Raw genomic sequence first — 27,614 nt, 5'->3', positions numbered from 1 at the left:
GGCTACAGTGTAGTAGACAGATTAGAGAAAAGCATAGATGTGAGGGGGCTGCCGCAGAAGACCAGCTGAGCCATAAGAGACAGCCAGGGTGGAGGAAAAGGGATAGATCTGAAGGAAATTATGGAAGTAGAGTCCAGCTGACTTAGTGTTGCATGTGTGTGAATTAGGAGAAGGGAAGAGTGAGAAAGGAATCAAGGGTGACATTAGATTTCTGGCTGGGGTTATAGTGTGATGGTAGGCCTTTAGTGAGATAGAGAATTAGATTTTGAGCATATATGACATGTTTTAAGAATAGGTAATTAGTTGCCTATAAAATTGCAAAGTGAAAATATTTTGTAGAAGTTGGACACATGTGTTGAAATCCAAAGGTGTGGAGAGCTGGAGAAACAGAATCATCATTGTACAGATGCCAGTTCAAGTCATGAGAGAGGATGGGGATTGTTTTGGATAGTGAGAGGAGCAGACAATCTTGAACTGAATCCCAGTATATAAAGGAACTGAACACCAGTTTTTAAAGGAATGAAAAGGAGCAGTGGAAAAGACAGGTTTTACAGAAAGCAAGTGTTTTCAGGAGAAAGTAGTCAAATGTGTCATCTTTGATTCCTTTCTTATGTTGAGAGGTCAGGTAACAACAAGACTGAAATCTATGTAACTTGTTAGACTTGGTGAGTGGTTTCAGTGGCATGTTGGAGATTAAAAAATCAGATTAAATTGGATTTGGAGGGGACTAGAAAAGGTAAACAGGAAATGGAGATAGTCAAATGTAGACAGTGTTTTCAGAAAGTTTAGCCTTTCTGAAGAGTAAAGAAAGAGATATAGTAGTAATTGGAATAGAGAGGTGAATTTAAAGGTGATTAAAAAATAATTTGAGAAATACTTGTGCATATTTAAATACTAATGAGAAGAAACTGACAGAGGAGGGATTGAAGATACAAGAAAGCCAGTGGCCTAGGGTCCCAGCCGAAGTCTGAGGGATAACATTCAATTGGAAGGGCAGTACCTCTTACATGTTAACAGGGAAGAATGAGGAAAGACTTAATGGGAAAGCAGGAAGAGTAATACATTTGTTGATAGGGAGTTATTACCTAATGGCTTCTATTTTTTATGGAAATAAGAGGTGAAGTCTTCTGAGATTTTGGCAGAAATTGATAATAGGCACTTAGCATCTTTCCTAGCTTCTGTGAGTTGAGCCTCTGTTATCACATTTCTCCCTCTCCCTTTTTTTTTTTTTTTTTAAGGGAATCAAGGTTATTTAGAGAGATACACATTCCATTGGCAGTATGCATACTCTCTCAGAAGGCAACGGTGGCCCCAAGCCATGCTGTTGTTAGTTTTTATGGGCTGTGTAATTTCATATGCTAATGAGTGGGAGGGATATTCTAACTATTTTGGAGAAGGGGCGGGGATTTCCAGGGGATTGGGCCACTGCCCACTTTTTGGCCTCTTATGGTCAGCTTCTGAACTGTCAGGCCCCTGCGGGTGTGTCGTTTAGCATGCTAATGTATTACAGTGAGCATATAATGAAGCTCAAGGTCTACTGGAAGTCTAATCTTCTGCCATCTTGGGCTTAGTTGGTTCTCATTATTTTTTGTTGTATCCTCAGTGACTGTGTCATTCTTTTAACCATCGTGTTAAATTCCCTCCTTGGAGATTTTATTCCCATATTCTTATGGGAAGCAGAGGGGTGATGGTCCATCTTCTGTAGCTGCTTCAGGGCTAAGTAGGGGTGTTGACCCTGCCTGTCAAGGGATAAACCTATGGATGTCTGATTTAGGGGCCCCAGGGGGCCTTTTTTTAAGTCTCTTGTTTTAAGTTGGAGGGAGGGCAGTATGGGCTGGAATCCTCACGTAGCCATCATCTTGATGTGGAACTGCTGTAACCTGGAAGATATGAATGCTTCCATAGCCTTCCTATGAATCTTCTTGAAGATGAAGCACTTTTGCAACAGCATCAGACTACAACAGTAACTGCCTATAAATGACAGAAGACTTTAAAAGTCATGGTTAAGCATCTGACTACAGTGTAATCAATAAGGAAACTTGGTTACAATAACTAGAATATGACTCATTATAATTTTGACCCTTAAAATCCTTAATCTCTGGCAAAAACCAAGAAGAAAGTAATTGTGAACTGTTTGTCATACCCACATTTCCTGATTGGAAAACTTCGGCTTTGGTCTTCCTTCTCCTAAGGAGGCAAAAGTAGGTAAACTTAGACTCATTAATGTTCCAATATTTTATCCTATTTGAAATGACCCAAATAGTCAATGAGTTCTCTTCATTTAACTTAGGTTAGTTGCAGGTTACCAAAGTGTGGAAAGACTGTTTTAGATAGATACTTCCCAAAGATAACTATTCCTGTAGAGTTAACTAGAAGTTCTTATCTCATACATCTTCACATCGAATTACTTTCCTTGCTTCCTTCTCCCTCTTTTGAATCAATTTCTGTACATATGTCTAAATTCTTCATTGCTCTTCTGACTTGCACCCTGGGGTGACCCTTAATTTCACATCTTCCTGTAATGTTCCAGTCTCCAAGAAGAGCATCTTCTTTAGCTTTAGGCTATAGTTACTCTTTAACTCCTCTTTCTTTAGCAAGACTAAACCAAACCTTCATGGTCTTTGAAGCGGGAATCATTTTCTGTAAAATGACTTGCATGGTTTCTTATTACCCAATAGTAAATGAGTGGGTGTAGTTTTCAACATCTTTATACTAGATTTTAGTGTTTGAAATGATGATTAATATAATGATATAGTTTTGAATTGTGATGAACTAAAGCAGAGTATTCATAGCAAGTGAATAATTGTGCTTTTTAGGCAGATTCTCCTATTTAAATTTTTTAGCAGAAATTCTAAAATATCCATATTTTATATACATATACATACACACACACACACACACATATACACACACGCTCCCCCATATATATGTATATAGCTTGCAGAACTGCATAATATGTAAAAATTGTACCACTCTCTAAGTGTATATGCTATAACATCTACTTATTTGTGGTATGCCTTTCTTCTAATAAGTATGATTTTGTTTTCAAGCCTGTTCAGTGGGTGGTATACCTGGTTCCAAGAAGTGGTTCTTTGCAGTGCAGGCAATATGTGGATTTTATCAGGTAACATAAATAAGAAAATAGTCATTAGTGAGTATCTTTGTTCATGTAAATAATTCCATGAACCCATTATTTAGTGCAATCTTTTGTATTTTAGTTTTGTAGCTCTGATTGGAAAGAGATTCATTTTGGTACAGAAAAAGATGAAATTGAAGATGTTCTTCAAACAAATATCGAAGACTGTCTGAGTGCTGTTGAGTGTTTTGAGGAAGAAGATAGTAACAGCAGGGAGTCATTATCCTTGGCTGAGTATGCTTATATACTTTCTATAATACTTTTAAAATCTTTGACATTAGATAGTATTTTAGCCCTGAGAGTGAAGATTTGATATGTTAGCAGCTATAGTAAGGGGATTTTACATAATTCAGATTTTCAACTCTTTATTGTGGAAGATAGGCAATTTCGGAATTTGGGCCTTTTTAGAAAAAATTGAATAAAATTCTTTAAAATGCAAAAATTGGTATCTGAAAATGTTTAGCTTCTTAAACTTACATAATTGCAGGAATCATAAAAAGTGATAATTAGCATGTCACTTTCATGACGAAAAATTCTGCCTGATATTATATTTTAAGAGCTTGAATAGATAAGATTGATAACTGCCATTCAAACCAAAGTATTTTCATTTTGCTTTTTGAGGCTAAAATATATAGTTTCTTCAATCTGTGTGTCTCTTCAGTATTTCAGGCACCTTTAAAATCCACAGTTTCTGAGGATTATATAGACGATTGAATTCACTTTCAGGCTTTTTGCATTGAGGTACAATATAGAAAGGGATCCTGGTGATGTGAGTTGTGATCCTTTATTTTTTTCCTTCATGAAATATCCCATCTCTGGCCCACAATTAATTCCTGCATTTTAGTCTTCTGTAATACTTCATTACAAAAAAACTAGTTTTGTTTGTTTTAATTCAAATATTATACTTCTGTAAGTTGCCACAGACTTTAAAATTCTGTTTTCAAATCATATTTGTTTGTAGTGATTAATGAGGGGAGACATTCCAGAACCATTAAAACAGAGGGTGGTAGAGTTGATCTCCAGTTCTATGACCTTGGACCACTCACTTCTACGGTCCTTTATTTTCTCATCTATAAAGTGTTGAGATCCTTTTAGATGATGTCTAAGGTGCTCTCTAGCCTTAGAGCTCTTATTCCATACGTTTTCTCACCACTATTGGAAGATGGCAAGTGTAAAAGTAATTATTTCTAGTAAATGACCTAATAATTGTTTCCACAAGAGGGAGCTTGAAAACTATACTTTACTGTAAGATGCATTAAGTTTTTTAGACAATGGTGAATTTATAATAAAGGATTTAAGTACATTTATGTTATACAAGAAACTATTATAAGAAAAAAAGTCATCATATGGATAACACTAACAGATTTTGAAGAATTGGAGGAGAAAAAATTTCCAGTCAGGGCTGTTGTATGCCAGCCAGAGAAAAGCAGTATCCTTCTTTATTAAACACTTAGTAATACCTTACATTTAGGGTTCAGAAAAATGGTCTCTTAGTTATGATTTATATTATAACTATGATATAATTTAGGGAGGTTCCCCCCCCTTTTTTTGTTATTGTTTGTTTGTTTAAGAGGTGTGGCTAAGAACTTGGACTCAGGGTTTGAATCTTAGCTTCCACACCTACAACTTACGTGAACATTAGGTGAATTAGTTAAATGAGGATAAACTAGTATTTCAGTAGTGCCTCAGGGGATTGTCAGGAGGATCAAGGGAGACAGTGCATCCAGCATACTTAACAGTGTCTGGCATATAGATCGATTTAATTAATATTACCTATTATGATTATATGTAATGTGTATATATTTTTTTCCCTAACCTACTCTTTTACTTTAGCCTATATGAGGAATCTGCAGAAAATTTGCATCAGTTATCAGACAAACTTCCTGCTCCTGGTAATATTTTATGACTACTTTGAATAATTTGTGTCTTACCTTATGCTTTCTGTGCATAAATGATAAATTTGGTCTTTATGTTGTGTTCTTGCTTCTATTTTTGAAATTCAAAATGAAAAATAATTTTTTCTTTGAAGTTGTTAAAAAAAAACTCCACTACTTTAATAAAGTACATTATTGAGACATTACAATATTCTTAATTATTTTCATTTACTTAGACAAAAATTAGAACTTAGAAAATTAAATACGCATCTGTTTCCTTCTTCAGTTATTGCTAAAGAATAATCTTTCCACTATATACCATTGTTTTCCACAGCGTTTTACAGAACACTAGTCCCATGAACAAGTCCTGAAAAAAGAAGTTCTTTAACTTAGATCATTTGGTGGCATTCTTTTATGGTGTGAAGTCACTGTACATATTATCAACTAGAATGTCATGCAGTAAAAGAAGACCTTGACTCAGCATTTTTTTAATACCCATTTTTTTTCCTGTAATAGCATATTTTATGAAATACTGCATTGTACTATTCTTAAAACTGTATTTTGTCTAAGTTAATCTTTGTATGATTCAAGTAGCTGATTCATCTAAAGCTTGGTACAATTTGGCATCCACAAAATCTTTTGAAGAGTTTTCTGAACATTTTCATTATTGGAGGTCATTTATTAAACAGATATTTGTTGTGTCTATTATAAGTCATGCATTGTACTCGGAGCTGAGTATACAGTGATGAGTAAAGCATATGTGATTATCATAAAGGACTTAACAGCTCAGTCTCATCCTTATAGTCAAGATTATGTTTTAGTACAAAAGATCCTATATGGAAAATAACTGAATACACTGATAAATAAATGTGTCAAATTTTTATATGAAGTTCAAAATCTGCATTGAAATGTACAGTTGCTGTTTTGGCAAATTAGAATACTCTCATCAAATTTTTATTTTTATTTTTCTGGTCCTTCAGTAAATTTATAATTTTATAAAATTTAAAGTTTCATGAAATTAACCTTCTTTCACAGGAACCAATGATTTTGTCAGATAATTGAGTTTTCTGAGTGTTTTATTGTTCTTTAAAAAGAGAAATAATTTATTTGAACATTACAATTTTATACTAATTCATTCCCTTTTATATAACAAGATTAAGTATAGAAATATATAATGAATTGCACAGGTTTTTTTCCCCTCTGTTCAGTACAACAATAGCATTGATTTCAAGAGCAATGCATAATTAACCACTGTCACATAATTGGCAAGTAATTATGATATAGTTCTTTGTTTTTCTGGCATATGCTAGGTGTTTCAAGATAATGTGGTTTTAAATCAAATGATGAACATTTAAAAATTTTGAACTCAGATGTGTATTGTTTCAAAGAATTTCAGAAATTAAAGTTAAAATCCTTCTTCATCTTCTAAATAAACATAAAATTCAGTTGTTCAAGATACTATTTTGAGACATCCAGATCTAACATTTTATAAAAATTACAGAAATGCCTTTATCTCTTTGTAGGTAGAGCAATGATAGATATAATACTGTTGCCTTCTGACAAAGATCCTCCGAAATTGAGAGACTGTTTACCTCCTGTAGGAGCCTTAAAACATTTGAAGGAATGGTATTCTGCAAAAATTACTATAGCAGGAAATCACTGTGAAATGTAAGCTGCTTTTTTCACATTTGATTATTACCTGTGTTGTCTGTTTTTAGAATTAACTGCTGCCCTATTTTAAATAGATACAGCATTTGAAGATGTTTTGAATGTGACAAGATAGCTTTATGTCATACTATGATTAGAAATTTATCTATTGAGAAGAACTTAGATTTTTCTTATCTCATACTTTATATATCTGAGAAGTTTTAAGTTTTTAGTAAATACTGTTGATGCTTTTTTATAACTGTTCTTGAGCATTGACACTCCAAACCACTGTGTGCTTTTAAATAGGTTTATATTGTCCAGTGAGCACCATAATATATACATGGGTACATGGATTACACTGGACTTGTAATGTCATCACTTTTTTTTGTTTTATGTGCAATGTAGAAATATAGTGTTGTGTTTTATGACATTTTAGTAAGGACAACTGTATATTACAGTTTCGATCCTTAGTAAGTATTCAAATTAGATTTATTAACTTCATGATTTTCTTCATTCAACAAGCACTGTGTTTATGTTAAGCACAGCAATATAGACTGGTGAGTTAAGAAAGTGAGATTTGATCTTTTCTGTTGAAATACAGAGGGATCTGGAATGCAAACAGTCATGGTAGTCTGTGATAAGTGCTATTGTGGAATTCCATACAAAACTACATGGGAACAATTTAGGAGAGCACTTCTCCTTTTGAAGATAAGAATTTTATTGATTCAGTCTGTGTATACATGTGTACGTATGTGTATATCTGACACTTTAAAGCCAATACATAATAGGAGGAAAATTTATTCATCTGTAGTGTTAAGGGTAACTACTCATAGTTCAAGGGGATGCTGAGATAAATGAATGTGTGATAGCAACTTCTTCAGAGACTGACTTAATTAATGTCCTATAATATTATTAGAAAAATCTGTTATGTAAACTTTGCATTTTTGCCTGTTTGGCTGGTAGTGAACTATAACCACTAAATCTAAATAAAATATAAAACCCTGTATTTAATTATCATAAATTTTATTTGTAGAAGTTGTCAGAAAATTGCAGAATACCTTTCTGCTAATGTTGTATCTTTAGAAGATCTCAAAAGTGCTATTGATTCAAAGGAGTTGTGGAGGGGGAAGATTCGGATATGGGAAAGGAAGGTGAGTGGATTTCTGTTACCACAGTTTGCAAAGCAGGCCTTTCATCTTTATTTACAACACAGATAGTTTAAATGAATTTGAATGGAAATGTACCATATAAAGATGTTCTGGGGAAAACACTGTCTAAATAGAACTTTCTGCAATAATAGAAATATTCTGAATTTATACTAAAATAGTAGTCCCGTGGCTTCATGTCGATACTAGAACTTTGTATGTGGCTACTTCAAATGAGGAACTGAATTTTTTACTGTGTTTTATTTTAATTAATTTAAATGTAAATAGTCACTGTGATTGTTTTGCACTCTGCAGTTCTAGAATGTAACATTCTTTTAAAACATAGAATCTGACATTAGTTAAGTTCGTGTTTATCCAAGCTGCTTTATTTCATTGCATGTGTAAACTACTGGAAAACGCAGAACATTTTTTTTTTCTTGCCTATGATACCACCTTAAGTGACTTCTGCTTTCTACTAACCAGCTGATTTGAACAATTTGTTTTTAACCTTACTAGACCTCAGATTTCTCAACTATAAGATGAGAATATTAGATTAGTGGAACCCCTCTAATCTTAAATTTCTGTGAGGACTCCCATTCTATTTTGGGATCTCTTAGTGTGAATAAGTATGTTCAGTGGTTTTTGTAAGTTGTATTCATGTTGAAATAAATGTTCCTTGTATTTTATGTATTTCTGTCTATAGGCAAAACTAAAATAAAGTTGCTTAGTATTTGTTCACTGGGAGCGTGAGTAGGACCTTGCATTCCTATTTTATTGCACTAATTTCTAGACTTTTTTTTTTTCCCTTTTCAATTCATCCTTAATTATGATTTAATAAAATCTCTAATAAGACAACAGGAATTAATGTGGCTGGGCCCTTCTTGGTGATTTGCATACTGGTTCTTCCTTATCTTGGGCAAGTTAAATCTGCATATAAACCTTCTCTGCAAGTGGTTTTAGTGTAAATAAACCTTATAGCCTACTAGAAGAATGCAGGATATAATTAGCTGGGAGAATTGCCTTTGTAGACATTTTTTTGAAACTGCATCTCCACATACAGACCAATAATGGCAGAGTTCTGTGATTCTTTTATTCTTTTATGAATGGGAAATTAAATGTCCATATCGCCACAGACTACATTTAAAACTTGAAATCACTTTTTTTTGGTAGAGAATAGCTTTTAGCCTAAGTACATTATAGTGATTAAGGACATAGATTCTAGGGTTAGATGGTCTGCGTTCAAATCCCAGTTCTATTTCTTGCTAATTCTGTGTGACATGTTAGATAATGTTTAGCCTCTTGGTGCCAGAGTTACCTTCATCTGTAAGATGGGTGTAATAGCTGCCTCTACCTCACAGATTTTTATGAGGTTTTAATTATTTAAAGCACAAACTAACCACTGAGTAAGTGTCAGCTTTCATTGTTGTTACCATTACTATTAGTGCCCCTACTATTACTGCTTCTGCAGGAATTGATCTTTTTATCAACAACTTATGTTGAAAGCAAACTGGGTGGGGCACTTTCCTAAGGATCTAGTGGTGAATGAGACAAACGAGTTCTATTTTCACAGAACTTACAGACTGCTAGGAAGCAGGTACTGAATAAACATGTGTAAAGGGGATTGTTTAGTTCTGTGGTTGCAGAGAATGGGCTTAATATGCTCTAGTGGGCTAGCAAAAGGCCGAGGAGAGCTTTTCATGAAAAATTCATGTGTAAGTTGAAATATGAATGATGTGTACATAAATGGAAGAACTGCATTTTGAGTTGAGGAATCCAAAATAAATTTACCTATGGTTTTCCTTTCAACTTTTATGTTGCAATAACATGTGTTAATCTTTGTAACTTAATTCATGATGTCTGTGACTGTTCTCTTGGTTTCTTTTCAGTTTGGATGTGAAATTAGCTTTCCTGAATTTTGTTTAAAGGGAGTCACGCCTAAGAATTTTAGTACATCTAATTTAAAAACTTGCTTTCTTGACAAAAAGATAATACCATCAAAGGATAAGAATATTTTGCCAAAGGTAATCTATGTTTAATTTTTTTTGCAATCATCGATTCATGAATATTTTATTCCTATAAGATATGTTTGACTCTTCAATTAACATTACTAATATATGTTCCTAAGCGTGCTCACTTGCATAATTTTTATTATAATTAAGTACTTAAATTACACTGTGTTGTCAGCATTGAATGTTGGCAAAATTATCAGTTTTAGATTATTTTCAAAATGAAATGAACCTAACTTTAGATCAGTATAGTCATGAAACCACCTTTGGTTTGGGCTTTACTATGTGACTTATTTTAAGGTTCAGTTTGGAGGGAGTATCACATAGTAGAAAGAGAACAGGCTTTGATGTTAAGTAACCTGGGTTTGAGACTGACTTTGCCACCCATGAGGTATTGTCACCTTGGGTAGATTGATTAACTCATCTGTGAAATGGAGACAGTAATAAACACTTATCTTACAAAGTTGTGAGGATTAAATGTAGTAAGAGGTTAGCATCTGACATAGTGCCTTGTATTTGCTTCATTCACAGTTTGAGAGGTATTAATTCTTCTCCCATATCTCCACAGGTAGATTCTTAAAATGCAAGTAATTATAAAATATAATAATTAAAAAAGATTTAGTTGGTTTTTTTTCCCACATTGGAAAAATAGCATAAGAAGAAGTATTCGTATTGGAGCACTTAAATTCACTCTAAAAGACGTATTTCAAGAACATACAAAACATTGCAGTCATACAGTCACCAGGGTGTCTCATGGGTAATATTTTCTGAATAAAATGTGGTATGAAAGGTGTATTTCTGACGTTGACACATTTCCTAACGGTTGTTCAGAATTGCTTACTTTAAGTGACTTACCATGGCCATCATCTTTCATAAGAATATTAAATTCTTTTCTAAAGATTATAATCATAAGATTGATGACCTCAATTTCTCTTCTTTGGTAGTGCAACATTCACATATGAATAATGTATCTAATTTTTGCTGCTATCGAAGAGAAATCTAGGGTTCAACCTCTTTAATTAATGTAAGTCTCTCTCTATCTATGATGTACACAGAAATGCATGCATGCATACATACATATGTGTGCACACTCTGTGTTGTGTATTTATGTGTGTATACAGACTAACATACATACATGTAATTTTATATGGTGAAATTACTCAACTTTCTACAAGTTTAAAACTTTGTGTCATTTGAAGATGTGTTTGCTTTTCTTTGCCCTTCTCACAAAGTACTGTTGGCCTAACTGTTGAAATACCTTCTTCACTAGCTTACTCTTAGACTATCCAAAGAAATACTGAATTTTATTTCTCTGAGTGGAACTTTCTTTGTTAATTATCACTCTTGGCTTCACCAGTTCTCTCTCTAGTTATTTCAGTATTTTCTCCAAGGATTTTTTTTTTTTTAAATTATATCTCAGCATGCCAGTCAGAGTTCATCTTGGAGTGTTTTTTCTTTCTCTTTCTCAGTTTTGCAAACCCTCTTCAACATCCTAGCCTCTTGGCTCATCTGCCTGTCTTGCTAAAAATAAGCAGGGGAAGTTGAGAACTCTTCCCTTTGCTGTTTGCCTCTTTCTGCATTTATTTTCTCCCTGTTAAAACTTTCCAGTTACTGAGAAATCTCCATGTCTGTCTCTCTGCTCTGAAAGTTAGAATTGAAATGGGAGAAATTCTTGTCTGCTATAGAGGATTAAGTCTGGCTTACATGATATGTAAACACCTGCTTTTTAAGACCCATTTTAAAGATGTAAATCCTGGTCACTAATTTCTTCACTTTTATTTATAGTATTTAACATATTACATAACTTTAATTTCTATTCCAGGTTTTTCATTATTATGGCCCTGCTTTAGAATTTGTGCAGATGATAAAGTTATCAGATCTACCCTCCTGCTATATGTCGGACATTGAATTTGAGTTGTATCCTTTTTATTTACATGTTTGTTATAGGTTATGTTTCCTGTGTCGGGTAGAATGTTTCCTGGTTCCACCACATTTAAACATGGCCATCTTGTTGTTGTTTTTCTTTTTTTTATAACATCAGTATACTTTTTATTGCCATAATTTTAAAAGAAGTTCTACAACTTGCAAAAAAAATTCCTCCTTCGAGTACTATATTTATGCTTTTAAAATACGCAGAAGACTTCCTGGCATTGTAACTCCTTGCTTATGAGGTAGGGAGGAGGGAGAAATGTTGGGAATCTGTGAAGAAAAACAGAATCATTGATGTACTACTGAAATGTCCAGATGTTTCTCTTGCCTTTGGCAGGATGGGTATATAAGCACTATTCCACTGTATCTTTATAAATACTTAAGTAAACGTGAATGCTATCACATATATCTGCAAATATTCGACATATTTTAAACTCTCTTTTAGGAAGATTCAGCTAAGAAGTTTTAGGAATACACCTAAGAACGGAACATTTTGTATGAAAAGAATTTGTTAATTGGCCAGGAATGAAACACTAGCTCAGTGTTCTTGAATTTTTGTTCAGAAGCCACAGTTTTCACAAATCTCTTGTTCTAATAGTTTATAGTAATGCTGTTCGTACTAGCACTCTTTCTTGGTGTATTTTCAGAATCAGAAAAATAATTGTCATTAAGGGAAGGAGTGAGTTCCTACAGTCAAAATTTTTAACATGAATTTAGACATCTTGTGAATTGGAGAAGCAAACTTATTTTAGGGAATAGAATTACTTGACAGTTCCAGTCCATTATTTCTTTAACTCCTTAGTACAGAGGATTGACAAAAAATAATACCAAACAGAATTCCAAGTTAATGCTGGAGCAGATTTCTTCTCTTTGTGGCAAGGTATAGAAGGCTTTTTTGTTTGTTTGTTTTGTTTTTAACTTGACATTTACAAATGTGTGAGAAAAGGAAATGTATTTTTTTATCTGTTTTTGTGTGATGATTTGGTTTCTTTAACATAACATATAATTTGTTCCTCATTCATATTAAGATACTTTCAACTTTTCATGATAACTCCGAAGTCCTCTGCAAACATGAAGGGGTATTTTGTTTTTAGAAGAGATTTTCAGAAATAAACTTCATGGCTGGTAATTGATTTAACATTTTAAAATTTTAGAACACATTAGATTATTGTTAACCTACTCCTTTCACATCTGATTTCAATTCTGTGAAAAGATATTTATATACTTGCATTATCTTTTTAATGGTAGGATGGGTAGATGGAAGTGAGAAAAATGTCTAAAGCTTCATTGAATTTTTGTTTATGAGTTTTCAGTTTTTCTTTTTTAACCCTGGTGATGTTTAGAAGATTTTTTATCTATTTCAGTAGTTTTATGTATATGAAACGTATATAATCATATGATAAAATTGGTATATTTTAAAAATTTTAACTACAACATAGAGAACTTTAAGTGGAATTATCCGAAGTCAAGTACAATTTTTAATAGGAAAAACTGAAAGTTACTTTCTGGTTATTTGTCTAACTACAATGTTTCAATGAAAACAATTTTTAATGTACAAAATGTTTGTTGGCAATATTTATATAACACTTTCTTATTGTTTCAACAAGGACTCTATTATCAAATAGTCCTGCAGGGAGAAAAATGATTGTTATACTTGTAGTTTCCCCATGGCACTATAATCAAATCTTGGTTATAGTTCTCTTAGAAAATTGATATAGTAATGGAAATATGATTTGGGCCGTAAGATGTTTGACTATACAGTGACTTAAAATTTTGACTTCCTGCCTCTTTTTTCTGTGTAATTAATATTTTTGAATGGTGCATCAAAGTATTTATTTGATGAAATGGCCTTTAAAAATAACAGACTGAAGATGATATTAGCCTGTGTTTTCACCTCTAAAGAACACCTAATGTGCTACATTGTGAAATTTTAAAGTTTATCTTCTATTATTTATCCAACATTAGCTCTACCTTGTACACTGTATTAGATATTAAGGACCCAGTGATGCGTGGTACAGATGAAGACTGTCCTTGTAGAACTTCCATTTGGCGGGAAAAATAGAAAATAAATAAGAGCTATGAAGAAAATAAGCAGGCTAAGATAGGGAAATAGGGTGGAGGGTCTACTTTAGACAGATTAATAAGATCATGCATTTCTATGGAAATATGCACATAAAAGTCTTGTGAAGTGGTGTGGTTGAACGAAAAGACAGAAAAAAGAAAACAAAAAAAGCACTAAGAATAATAAAAAAAAAAAACCTCTGTTCCTATTTTAACCCAAGTAGCTAAGCAGTTCACTATGTTTCCCTGTCTTGGACATGAGAATATCATTTATCATTATTCATCTCACCTATGTTATCAAATATGGGAGGGAGGGAACATGATAGAGTAGAAAGTCTTGAGTGAAATAACATACTTTAGAAAACTTTGGTTTAAGTCCTAGCTCTGTCACTCACTGGTTTATAACTTTTTAAATTGTAAGATGGAAGTAAAAATTCCTGTTTTACCTACTTCAAAAAGTTGTAATGAAAACCAAATAGGAACATATTCTCTAAACTGTAAAGTATGATATAAATAATGGCTGCTAACTAATTCGTGTTGTCTTTGAAGTTTATGTGGCTCAGATCATAGACACACATGTATGAAAAATGTCCTGAAGTGCGTAAAGCACTAGTTATCCTCTAGATATTTTGAAGGTATGACATTTTTTGGAATTAGTTTTATAGGTAACGTTTCAAGTCAAAATCAGACATATACTTTGATTAACACAGGTACAAAATAATTCTTGATCCATCTAGCTATTGATGATAGGCAACACTAATCCTACAAGCAAGCTAAACTATTGATATCTATTAATGCCATATTTTCAGTTGTTTTATTTTAATTTTGTTGTATTAGATGGTCATTTTTATGGCTTCTTGGACAATGACTATAAACTATTCGATTATACTTTATCAGTCAGGGACAAATAAATGGAACTTTAAATATGTTTCTACTTTAATGCAACAAAAGGGATAATTTTTGGAAACATATATTATGTAATTTGTCTAATGTATCTCTAAACGGGAAGTGGTTCGTTTTCCTTTTACATTGGGTCATAATTAATCTTTTACATTTTTGAAAAAATTTGTTTTGAATTGTATGCTAATTCCTTGAATTCTAGTGCTTTATAACGTGGTTTTCATTTACTTATTCACTTTTTTTTTTCTTTTTTGGACTGCCTGTCAGTTGCTTGTTGCAGGTATTGGAGAGAATACAGTGCACAGGGTCCCTCTTTGGGAGGCTGCCATATTGCTTACATTCTAGTGATTTATGTGATCTTAAGTCAACTTTTGAACTTAAAAAAATGTTTGATTAGCCCCAGAATAAAAATTAAAGCCTTTTAGAGGAAAACTTAGAGTAGAAAAAGACAATATAAGATTGTTAGGGAATCATGATATCTAGTAATCATATGGCCAGGGAATATTTTGTTTTAAAAAGGAGAGTTTATAAGGCTAAAAACATGATTGCCATAATGCCTGCTTGTTTGGGGTTTGCCTGTTGAAAAGATTCAGGATTTGAAACTTGGGTTTGAAATGTTATTTGGCTTTTAAATACTGGAATAGAATGTTAACCTAAAAGGATCATCCTCAAGTCTCTCAGTATATCTAATGATTAATATGTATGTGAGAACGAGTTATCAGAATCCAAGTTTGTTGTGAATGTAGTATAAACAATTGACATTAATTTATTTTGTAGGCACTTACAGTTTATGGGATTTAGAAATGCTTATTTTCATATTTGTAGCAAATGTTTAATCAAAAATAGGCTGTCTCAGAAAGGTGGTCACTTCTTTGGCTGATGGGTCAGGGCAAATTTATATCAGGCTGTGAGTTATGCATAGAACTTCATTTAGCAACTCCACATTGTTAGCTGTAACTAATTATAACAGTTATATAATTGTTAAGCTGTAAGCGGGCCCTAGTCTGCTATACTCACATTATGGCTTTGTCTACCCTTTGGGCCAGACAATTTTGTCATGCATTTTTCAACTAAGAAGTCTTATTTATGCAAGAAGGAAGAACTTAGAAAATTAAACATATATCTTTTATAGCTAATGATTATTTTCCATTGCTAAATATTTTTTAATGTCTAATGCTTGACTGTGTGAAGTACATTTGACTTAAAATAAAAAAGTTTATGGCTATAATAATAAAGAAAAATAAGCATATTTAATTTTACCCTCCTTAATTTAGTCCTAATAGACTTATTTTTATATCTGTTAGTTAGGAATACATAGTAACAATAATAAATAACAATTAAAAGTATTCATTAATTTTGTCGTGTATCTCATGTAACCCTTCTGTCTACATAGGACAATTAAAAATGATTTTTGCATTAGATTTGAGATCTATAGTAAATGCCCTGTCTAAATCTCCCCATAGTTAAAAATATATTTATATTTATTGGAATGTGCTGATTTTATAACTTACATTTCTAAAAGAACAGGCAAAACACAGCTTTCAGAGTTGCAGTTTGTTTTATTCAGTGCTTAATGAAACTGAGAATTTACCTAAATATATTCAGTGGTTTTTAGGGAACAAATATTTAATAAACATCTGTGTGCTCAGCCCTGGGAATACAAAGATGAATAAGTTGAGTTTGCTCATAAATCAGTTAGAAGCTGCTGTTTGTTTTCTGGCATATGATTCATGGTTTCTCTGAATTTTATACCTAGTGGCATTAAATCTCTGATATCTAGGAGCAGAAGTTTTGAAATTGCCTTTAGATTCTAATTTTGAAGCCAGAATAATCATCCATCCAGCCAAAAGGTTGTAAAATTCTGGCTAAATATGACAAAATCTTTGAGGATAGAATTCATGGCCTTCATTGATTTGCACGTATACAAAGAAATTGCACCCACAACCTCAACTCAAGTCAAATATTGTGAATAAGGTTTTCAGGGATAACACAACTCAGTGGAAGGAAAAGGGGTATCTGTAGCTTTGAATACCTTTCTCTGTTTTGGGCTTTTTGTTTTCTTCTAGTAGAGGTTGGGCAGCTTTTTTTTTTTTAGTTTTTATAGTGGAATTCTTGAGAAAGGGCGTTACTAAATCATGTTGTGTAGGTGAAATATGAATGGAAAATTATCAGGTGACACTGTTTTGGAGTTGATTTCATATTTCGCTGAAAGTCTGTTCTGTTTCATCCAGGTTGGTGCTCTTTTTGTATTACCATGTACCGTTAGTAGCATACTTCCTCCACCTCCCAACCAACTCAGTTCAAGAAAATGGAAGGAATATATGGCTAAAAAGCCTAAGACAATCAGTGGTAAGTAGTAAATTTTTAAGTTTTAATGGTGCAACATAAATAGTGTATTTATCAAATTTAAATGGAGATAACATTTCTTTATGAGAAAATATAATATTTATTACTACTGATTTAAAAAAACCCACTTCATTTTAAGAGTTTTTTGTGTGTCTAACAGCCTACTGCAGCATAATGTATATACAGCCTTATTCATTCAGTATAAGGCAGAAATTTTGGTTAATTACATGACTAATTGTATTGAAGATGAGTTTCTTAGAGACATTTCAGGAATAAAATGTATATAATTGAAGTGGTTAATTTATTGTATAGTATAGTAAAAAACAAACTTGTGATTAAAATTTTCTGAAGAAATTAGTAGAATTTATTTAACAACTTTTTATATGTTCTGAATACTTTAGAAATCTTGATTCATTTAATTTTTATAATAACCTTATAAACATTTATACTCATTTAACAGATGAGGAAATTGTGACTTGGAGAAGTTACAGAGCTATTAATTGGCAGAGGCTTGGTTCAAATCCTGTCCCTGCCAATCAGTAGCTCTGCAGCTTCTCCAAGGACTTGAACCCAGACAGTGTGCTCTAAAGCACTGCCCTGTGTCGCCTCTCTAATAATCTGTTACATCCAAGATGCCATTCGTTTCTGTTATAAAGTCAGATTTCTTAAATCTAAACTCTGATATTTCATGGAGTAATTGTGGGTCAAAATGTTAAAGTTACCTGGGGGGTTAGGCGGAGGGATAAATTAGGTGTTTGGGATTAACATATACACATTACTATAAATAAATAGATAAATAACAAGGATCTACTGTATAGCACAAGGAATAATATTCAATATCTTGTAATACCTATAATGAAAAAGAATCTGAAAATGAATATATATATACATATGTATATATGTATAACTGAATCACTTTGCTGTACATCTGAAACTAACACAACATTGTAAATTAACTATACTTCAACTAAAAAAATAGTTATATAAATGTTAAAGTTACTTGGCTAAAGGCACATAGCTAAAGTGTGTTCCTTTGTACTTTGCTTCAGTGTGTTTTTGTTTTAATTGGAAAATAGTCTGTTTAAATTAATTTGAGCTCATAGTTAGTTTTTAATGACCCATGATATGGTGGGACTAAGAACTAGAATTGAAACATATCTACTTGGATTGTTCTAAAAGAATTCTCCAGAAATACTCTAGAGCCCTAGAATTCTGAGGAATACAATTTTAAAGTCAGAGGCTTACACAGTACTTTTTAGGAAATAGAATTTGAAATGAAGATAGTATCTATATGGAAATATAAGTCTAAAGTTTGAAGTTTAGATCTTTCTCTCTACAGAGTGGTCAGGGCAGGAGATTTAGATTTTTAGATTACCTGCTCTTTTTAAAATCTGTTCTAGAATGAACTACCCTAAAACTAAGTGGCTTAAAAAACAAACACTTTATTTGCTCATACTTCTGTAGTTTGAGCTGGGTTCAGCTGGGCGGTTCTTCTACCCATCTTACCAGTGGTCATTGATATGTGTCTGCACTGAGCTCGTGGATCGTTTGGAGGTTGGGCTCAGATGGGAGCAGGGCAGCTATCTTTCTCTCCCCATGTCATAGTCAATGCCATTTCCTTACCACTTGCTTTCCTCATGTGACCTCTGTAGCAGGTTAGCTAGAATTTTTACATGATGACCCAAGATTCCAAAACATACAAAAATTGAGGCTGCTAGGATGTTTTAAGGTTTTGTCCCAGAACCAGCCAAGTGTCACTAATGCTCTGTTCTTTTATTTAAAACTACTCACAAGAATGGCCCAGATTCAAGAGGGAGGTGACTGTACGAGGGTCTGAATACTGGAAAGCCACCATTATAAAAGCCTACAGTGGGCATTTAAAGGTAATAGTGGAAGCCTTAGGAGTGAGTAACACACACACACACACACACACACACACAGACAACATGGCTAGAGAAGAGAGCCAAAGATAAGTCTTTTAGAAATACCTGAATTTAAGGTAAAGTGGAAGGAAAGTTAGAAAATGACTTAGTAAATGGTAGTTGGAAGACCCTAAAGAGTTATAATCATTAACATTGACAGTCAAAATACCATTTATTGCATGATACAGAATATGGTGCAAAGTATGGGAAATAAAGGGGAGTCAAACTGCGTTCTTACACTTGGGGAAGTAGATGCATGGTCCTTTTTGTGAAATTTATGGTCAAGTGAGGAAGGTACTTTGAAAAATCATTAGCAATTTGTTTAGCCGGCTGGGTGAAAGTGAAATGGAGGATACTTCCAAAGTGTATGACCTAACTAACCTTAAGAGTTCAGGAAGACTTCCTGGAGGAAGAGACATTGTTAATGTAGCTTATTGCACTGTACTATTTAAAGAAGAAATGCAGCTTTAACTCTTCTCAACTCATAGGGAATAAGTGTGTACCTGCTGATTTTGGCAGATGTTAAGACAAAATCAGAAATAGATTTACTAGTTGGCAGTAGACTCATTTCACTATACTACGTGATATCATGGGGTAATATTTATCCATTTCTCAACATCACATACATTTAAGACTTACTAATATGAATTGAATAGTAACATCAAACTAAACTTGAGTATATTCTGGACAGCCCATTATTTTTCCTCCTGTAATCTTTTCCAAGATAATTTATTGATTTAGAATTTACTTAGGTTTTTTTCCATAATTTTCATTGCAACTTAAGAAAATACCTTATCATGTGGCTTGATTTGATTTTTTTAAAATTATTACCTCTTGAAATTTGGGGATTAATATTGGTAACTTCTAAATAATAATTATACATGTATCACATGGCAGTCTTCGAAGCCAGATTTTTGATTACTGATTAGGCTGTATCATTAAGAGCTGATTAAGCTGACACTTTACAGTACTTCTTTCTTGTTTTATCTTACAAGTAGAAGCAATCAAATTGGACAGTTGATTATTAAGTTCTAGTCTATCCATAATCCTTTCTGTAGGGGAAATTATTTGTCCTCTTGACAGTACTTCTTTTATAAAAGGAGTAGCCAAGTTTTAGCTAGTATAAAAGTTTTGATAGCCCTTACATAGGAAAATGTCATGTCCCATTCATAGCACCACTATCAGAAGCCTCTCTCACTACCAAATATGATACTACCTATCGGATCAGCCCTCTAAATCAAAACTGTTTCTCCATAACCTACTGCATTATGCCCACCTGTTCTGTGCTGTTGCCTTACATGTCTCGTGTCCTCCAAACTAAACTTTATACTGTTTCCTAAAACTATTCCCTGATTTTATGCCTTTATGATCTTGTTATTCATTCATTCAGTCATACCTTTCATTCATTTTTTTGTAGGTTGAGTAGATACTATATATCAGGCATGGTACTACACTCTGGGGATTGGTAGTGGGCAAGACAGAGTTGACTCCTCCTCTCCTGGAATTTATACTGTAACATAGAAAGTAGATATTGAAAAGGAACTGTAAGTTTTACTTATTATAACATTGTATTTAGTAGCAACTAACTAGAAAGAATCCCCAAGAGATATTACATGAACAAAACAAGGTGTGCAAAGTTGTTATGCCACCATTTGTGGTACAAACAACTCAAAGTGTGTGAACATAAGCATTTATACATATTTGTTTGTATATGCATGAAATATTCAGTTTTTCAACAGATAATTTTATTGAATACCTACAATCCACTAGGCACTACTTTACATTCTGAACCAGCGGTAAATTAATTGAACAAAGAACTTGTCTTGGGGAGCTTGCATGATAGTGGAGGTAGCAGGTTCAGTTACCCTGGATAGCCATATGGCTAAGTCTTTCAATTTTGGGGGGCCTTTACTCCAAATTCATTTTCTCATTTAGGACCTTATTTTTGCCATCCCATTTAAAATTGCAAATAGACTCATCTCCTGACATTATCTCCATCTTCCCAGCTTTATTTTTTTCTCCTTAGTACTTGTCACCATCTAATATACTAAAATGTGTGTCTGTTTCTCTCATTAGAAGTTAAAAGAGATAAGATGAAGTTTTTTTACTTTAATTCATTACTTTATTCTCAAGTGCCTGGAATAGTGCCTGACACTTAATAGGTACTCAAAAATATTTGTTAGATGAGTGAAATATATAGTATATTTCCAATTAGTAATTGCTATCTGGAAGAGTAAAGAAAGCCTCTGAATGTCTCTGTCCATGCAGTGTGAACCAAAATTTGTGTCCCAGTTTTTATCAGTTCCTTAGGTTTAACATATGAAATAAAATACATACGTATATATTAGTTTGAACTATATGGTGTTGCTGTATTTGTATATCAAAAAACTTTAAATATCAGCAATTTTATATGATTTGACCTAAAATAGAAAGCTAATGCCCAATTTGAAATATGCTTAGATTAAAAGTAGCAAAAGAATGATTTTTAGAAGTCATTTTCAGTGAAATACCCAGAAAGTATTATGGTACTGGGAAAAATGCAAAAGAACTGTGTGAACAAATGCAATAAACTACACCCTATTACATTTCTGAAGAAAGGCTTCTATATTTAAAACTTGTATTGAAAAAGCCAGTTATATAATGAAAAGAGCCTAGCTCACTATATGTTCACAGAGAAGTTTTATGAAATTGTCAAAAAATTGGATGTTGATCATTGCCTAACTTTATATACAAATGAAAAAGCTGAAGTACAGAGAAATTAAGAAATTTCTCTAATGTCCAGAGTAAAATCAGAATTTCCATCCAAGTCTGAACGCATCTATCTACTGATCATCCATGATCTTTTTACAATCCTGAATTCTACTGTTGCCTTATTTTTTAAAAATTAAAATTTCTTTTGAAAGGAAAAAATTTAAAGGTACTCTTGGGGAAAAAAAAAGTGTTAATAAGGACTAATGAAGTGTTTTGAATTGAGGAAGCATGTGCTTTCTTCATACTAAATCAGTGTGATAAAAGTGTTTCAAGCTAGTGAGCTGAAACTATTAAGGTTAAAATGACAGTGTAACTGATCGATAAATGCTTTCGATCTTAAGCAAAGGTAAAGGATTTGGAATATTTTGAAAAAGATTTCAGTGGCAGAGACAAAGTATTCTTTTAGTCAGCAAATATTTATATTTATTGTGTGCCTGTTGTGTTCAGGGCATTATTCTAGGTGCTAGGAATTCAGTAGTGAAAACAGTCAGCTAGCTTTACTATATTAACTTTTATTAAACATTCAGCAACATACTTAATTTCTTCAAGCACATATGCAACATTCTTCAGGATAGACCATATACATGTTAGGCCATTAAACAAGGCTCAATAAATTTATAGGATAGAAATAAATATACAGTATATTCTCCAGGTACAGTGGACTTAAATTAGAAATCAACAACAGAAGGAAATCTGAGAAATACCTTAAATCTTTGGAAATTAAGTAACACACCTCTAAGAGCCCATAGGTCACATTTAAAAAATAATTTTAACTGAATAAAAATAGAAACAAACATATTACATTTATGGAAAGCAGCTAATGCTGTAAAAGGATTTTTGATGCTTATCTTAGGATGGAAGTAAGATCTAAAATTGATAATCTAAACGTCAACCTCAAAAAGCTAGAAGACTAAATCCAAGTTAGGTAGATGGAAGGAAATTAGACCAGGAAACAATGAATAAAATAATGAGGATTATATCTAACAAGAAGTGCAAGACCTGTGCCCTGAAAACTACAGAACATTACTGAGAGTAATTAAAGAAGATACAAGGAAATAGAAGGTACACCATGTTCATAGATTAGAAAATTCAGTATTATTAAGATGGTACTTCCCCTCAAACTGACCTATAGATTCAATCTAATCTCTAATGAAATCCCAGGAGGACTTTTCACAGATATCGACAAACTGATACTATATTTGTATGAAATTGCAAAGGATCTAGAATGGCCAAAACAATTTTGAAAAGGAAGAACAAGTTCTTGAGAACTTATATTACCTGATTCACAACTTATTATAAAGCCGCAGTGATCAAGACAGTGTGGTATTGGACTAAGATTACACATATATCAGGAGAATAGAGACAAAGATGCCAGTGGGAAAAGGATAGTCTCTTTAACACAGTGCTGGAAAAATTGGATATCTACAAACTCATATATATGTATGTATGTATATAATAGGTATGATTTTTAGACTTTTTTCTTAATGTAAAAATTAACTCAAAGTGCATCATATACCTAAACGTAAGCACTAAAACTACAAAACCTTTGTAAGGAAACATACACCAAAAGGAAGATCTATGGAAAGAAAAAAAAACTATAAATTCACCAAAATGTAAAATGTCCACTTTTTGAAAGTTTCTGTTAAGAAAAAAAAATTTTAAAGGCTACTGACTAAGAGAATATAGTTCCAATCATATCTTACAAGGGACAGATACATAAAGAAATTCTTACAACTCAATAGTAAGGAGACAACCCAATTAATAAGTGGATAGGAGACTTGAATACACATTTCTCTAAAGACACGTGAAGAGCTACTAAAGTACATGAAAGACGCTCAACATCATTAATCTTTTGGGACATGAAAATTAAAACCACAATGTGATTCTGTAATAACTCTCTGGAATGGGTGTTATTAAAAACAGTGACTATCAAATGTTGATCAGGAGGTGGAGAAACCGCAGGTCACACACATCGTTGGTGGGGATCCAAGATGGTACAGCCACTATGGAAAACAGTTTGGTAGTTACTTATACTTAACTCTGCAACTCAGTACTTCCATTCCTAGGTATTTATCCAAGAGAAATGAGAACATATGTTCACACAAATGCTTGCAAGCAACTGTTTATAAAAGCAATATTCGTAATAGCTAAGAATTGGAAACTATGAAAATATCCATCAACTGGCAGATAGATGAACGTGGTCGGTTTCGTCCACATAATGGAATACTCCTCAGTAGTAAAAAGACATGAAAAGTTTTGGGTATACCTAAATATACTAAGATTATAAAGTCAGGCTTAGAAGACTAGTACATGATTTTATTTATGTGAAAGTTCTATAAAAGGTAGACCAGAAAGCAGATCAATAGTTGTCTAAGGGGGATTGACTACAAAGAGATAATGGAAGTTTTCAAAACTGAATTATAATGATGGATGAACAATTGTATAATCTCCTTAAATTAATCAGACTTTGATTCTGATATATGTATGTAAATTATACCTCATTAAAAATTTTTGTTGTTAAGAATACCCTAAAGGCTCTTAGATCTAAATGCAGAGTTTTGTTTCTACCCATTGTTCAGTACTTCCTAACACCAGCTCACATTAGAATAGCCTTGACAATTAGGAAAGAAAGTCAAGCTGAAGAAAATTAATACAAATCTCTGGGGAGGAAACCAGGGCATCGATAGTTTGTAAAAGCACCCAAGTGTTTCAAATGTGCGTCCAGGATTGAGAACCTCTGCCCTAGGTGGGCTCCCTTCGACTCTACTCTAGAAAGCGACTGTTTCTGAAAGTCCTTCAGATGCTTTGAGGCAGAAAAAGGATTAAGAATCACAACTTTAGGCCTTTAATTCCTTGGCTTGAAAATGAGGATAATATACTTGTTTAGTTATCTCACAAACTTGTTTGAATCACTATTGGTGATATTTTACTCTGTTTTCTGATAGATTCACTAAACTTTATAGTGTACCCTTCCTTGAAGTTAAACTATGTATTTCTGTTTTCTTAATTTTAATTTCCATAAGCTTTTTCCTATTTAATGTTCTTATAATGTCTATTCTTACTTAATGAATGCAATATCTTCTCTTCTCTGAGGAGTTTAGTGATCTGATTTGTTTGTTGTTTGTTTTGTTTTTGTGATTTCTTTTTGCTGCATATTCTTTGTTTCCCTACAAGTCATTTTTGTTTGTTTGCTTGCTTATTTTGGTGTATGGTTTTCATACTAGAGACTTTCCCTGTGGTCCCATAATGTTTGGTTGCCTGTTCACATTTAAGAGAGGGTGTGAGAGAGCTGATTAGAAAATCTGAGTGCATGGTTGGAGCTTGTTGACTGCGATCTTCATTTTAAGGTGATCTCACTGAGACATTAGGTGACCTCAATGTTGGGTTTCTTTTGTCTTTCCTCTGGTTCTGACTGTATTTCCAAAAGATGGCTCAATTCTACTATCTGGCTTCCAGAATTCTGAAAGTTATGTAGGCAAAGAAGGGTAAAGGGCCTCAATATCCAGTATACACAAGCTTTCACTTAACACACTGATAATCAACTCCAACCCTAAGCTCTATCTTATATCTCCCAGGCCAGAGATTTTTTGTTTTGCTTTCTCCAGAGAATAATCACTAGTCTTATGAGCTGGGGAAAGGACAGATCATTTGCCTGAATAGAATAAAGAGGGGTCAGGAAATCAAACTGCTTCTCAAACAGATTTTCACCATTTTTTCCTGTTTCACCTTCATTTTGCTTCCAGTACCATCCCGGAGTCTCTTGGGGGTTGCAGTAGAAGTTAACGCTGTTTCTAAGCTTTCTGTGTTGTTTTTCTCAGCTTCCTTAGCAGTTGAGAGATAAAGGTGTCTGTTACCAATTGTTTATCTGTTTTCCTGCTTTCCGAGTTTAGCTGCTTTTGTCCCTTCTCTCAGATATTGATTCTTGTAGTTCTATGCTATTTTAAAATGTATTCTCATTTTATGGAATTTCAGGAGATAGTGAAAATAAATGCTTATGTTCAATTCACCATCTTCAGCAAAAAGGATTCTATTTCTATTTTTAAATTTCAAAGGCTTCACAGTTCTTCTTCGACCTTCACTATAACTCTCACTTGATTTGTTTTTAAAATACACTAGAAACTGTCTTAACTGACCTTCACGTAACTAGCATGCCAGATTAATGAATACTGTCCAGTCCCTCTGTGAAATACATTATGGGTGCACATTGCAAGGACCAAAAGCTATCCTTAGGTACATCTGTACACTTCTGCTCCCACCAGGTGAGCTGCGTGTGCTTGCTGGGGTCAGTTATTCTATGTTAAAGGAGTAGAAGCTGGAAATGGTAGTTGATCCATAATGGGTGTGGATATATAGGAAAGATGTAATGGAACCCTAGGGAGCCACATTAAAAGTTAATGAATGAAAAAAAAAAAGAAAGAAATATATTGAACTGGAAAAAAAAGTTAATGAATGAGTACACATAAGTATACATAGTTTTATATATATATATATATAAAACTATATATATCATGAGGATCATTTTTGTTATGATTCTCTGCTTTAACAGCTTTCTCAGTTAAATGAACAACTACTGCCCTAAATGTATTGGGTAACAGTTTGTTTTAAAATAACAGAAATGTCATTATATCCTATGGATCAAATGTATGACTCTGCCATGTTGCAGGCTGAGTTTTCACTCACTTAACAAGATAATTGTTTCTGTTTAGTTCCAGATGTCGAAGTGAAAGGAGAGGGTTCTAGCTATTACCTCTTGTTACAAGGTGGTGAAAACAGAAAGTGTAAAGCCACACTGATTCACTCAGCCAACCAGATCAATGGCTCATTTGCACTCAGTTTAATTCATGGGAAGATGAAAACAAGGACAGAAGAAACCAAACTGAGTAAGTTGTTAACTTTAGGTGGAAAACAAAGTGTTTTTACATTTGTTTGTGTAAGTTGTTAACGTATGTAGTTTTTAATGAACTTGTTTCCTCCAAACTCCATTTCACTTCCAGTAAATTGACCTTTGTTTTTAACATTTTTGGACAATTTAGAGTGCAGAGATTTAGTCCCCTTTACATTATACCTGTTACCGAGTCCAAACTCATTCTGCTTGCCACACAACAGGCCAGTAAATCAGGAGATGAGGTGTTGGGGCAAGGAAAAGCAACTTTATTCGGAAAACCGGCAAATCAAGGAGATGGCAGACTAATGTCCTGGAGAACCATCTTCTCCAAGTCAGAATTCAAGCTCCTTTTATACTAAAAAAAAGGGGGGGGAGGTTGGTTGTTGCAAACTTCTTGATGTAGGAATTCTTTGTTCTTGGAATCCTTTGTGCTTGCAACTGTCTACACGGGTCAGGTCATGTAAAACCTGTAAAACCTCCAACAAAACAAACTTATTTTCTATTCTGCAAATTGTTATTTTTATATGAATGGAAAAGTGTTAAAATCCTCAAAGGTCAAAGCCTTGAGAATAGGCTCTCCTGTATATTTCAAGATACAGGCAACGTTCTTTTACAAAAGGTGCAGAGCTAACAAGACTAAGCCTAGAAAGCAGGGCACAGAGCTAAAGCCAAAAGAACAGATCCAATATAGAGTCAGATTTGTTCTTCTCTCTTACATACCCAGTAAAATTTCTAGTGGGTCAGCCTTCAATTCCAAATAGGAAATTTTTAGTATTTTCCACTTTGAACACCTATTATGTTTCTAGAATTTATTTCTCATTTATTTTCTCTCAAGTGTCTTTTTCTACTTTGTTGCCCTTTTTTTTTCCCTTCTCCAAGCTCTATGTTTTGGTTATCAATCACTGTATGATAAATCACTCCAAGTTTAGCTTAAAAGCGACTTTATTAGTATGTCTCATAGTCCTGTGGGTTGACTGGGCTTAGTTGGATGTTTCTGGTTTGAAGTCCCACA

The 27,614-nt window shown here is 33.3% G+C and overlaps 1 protein-coding gene across 2 annotated transcripts in view; it reads left to right on the top strand.

The window, feature by feature from the left end:
- The window catches only part of MTBP (MDM2 binding protein), a 57,916-nt gene that overhangs the window by 3,351 nt on the left and 26,951 nt on the right, over positions 1-27,614 (top strand). For both annotated transcript variants that reach the window (XM_032467717.1, XM_006186482.3), the window contains exons 3-12: positions 3,051-3,124; positions 3,219-3,370; positions 4,970-5,028; positions 6,534-6,678; positions 7,691-7,808; positions 9,689-9,823; positions 11,631-11,725; positions 12,545-12,617; positions 16,930-17,047; positions 26,424-26,597. In XM_032467717.1, coding sequence (XP_032323608.1) covers positions 3,051-3,124; positions 3,219-3,370; positions 4,970-5,028; positions 6,534-6,678; positions 7,691-7,808; positions 9,689-9,823; positions 11,631-11,725; positions 12,545-12,617; positions 16,930-17,047; positions 26,424-26,597 — 1,143 coding nt within the window. The remainder of the gene's footprint in view (positions 1-3,050; positions 3,125-3,218; positions 3,371-4,969; positions 5,029-6,533; positions 6,679-7,690; positions 7,809-9,688; positions 9,824-11,630; positions 11,726-12,544; positions 12,618-16,929; positions 17,048-26,423; positions 26,598-27,614) is intronic.

The sequence above is a fragment of the Camelus ferus genome, chromosome 25, assembly GCF_009834535.1.
Source record: "Camelus ferus isolate YT-003-E chromosome 25, BCGSAC_Cfer_1.0, whole genome shotgun sequence".
Lineage (NCBI taxonomy): Eukaryota > Metazoa > Chordata > Mammalia > Artiodactyla > Camelidae > Camelus > Camelus ferus.
Note: the sequence above shows the minus strand (reverse complement) of the source record. Positions and strands in the feature narration are given on the sequence as shown.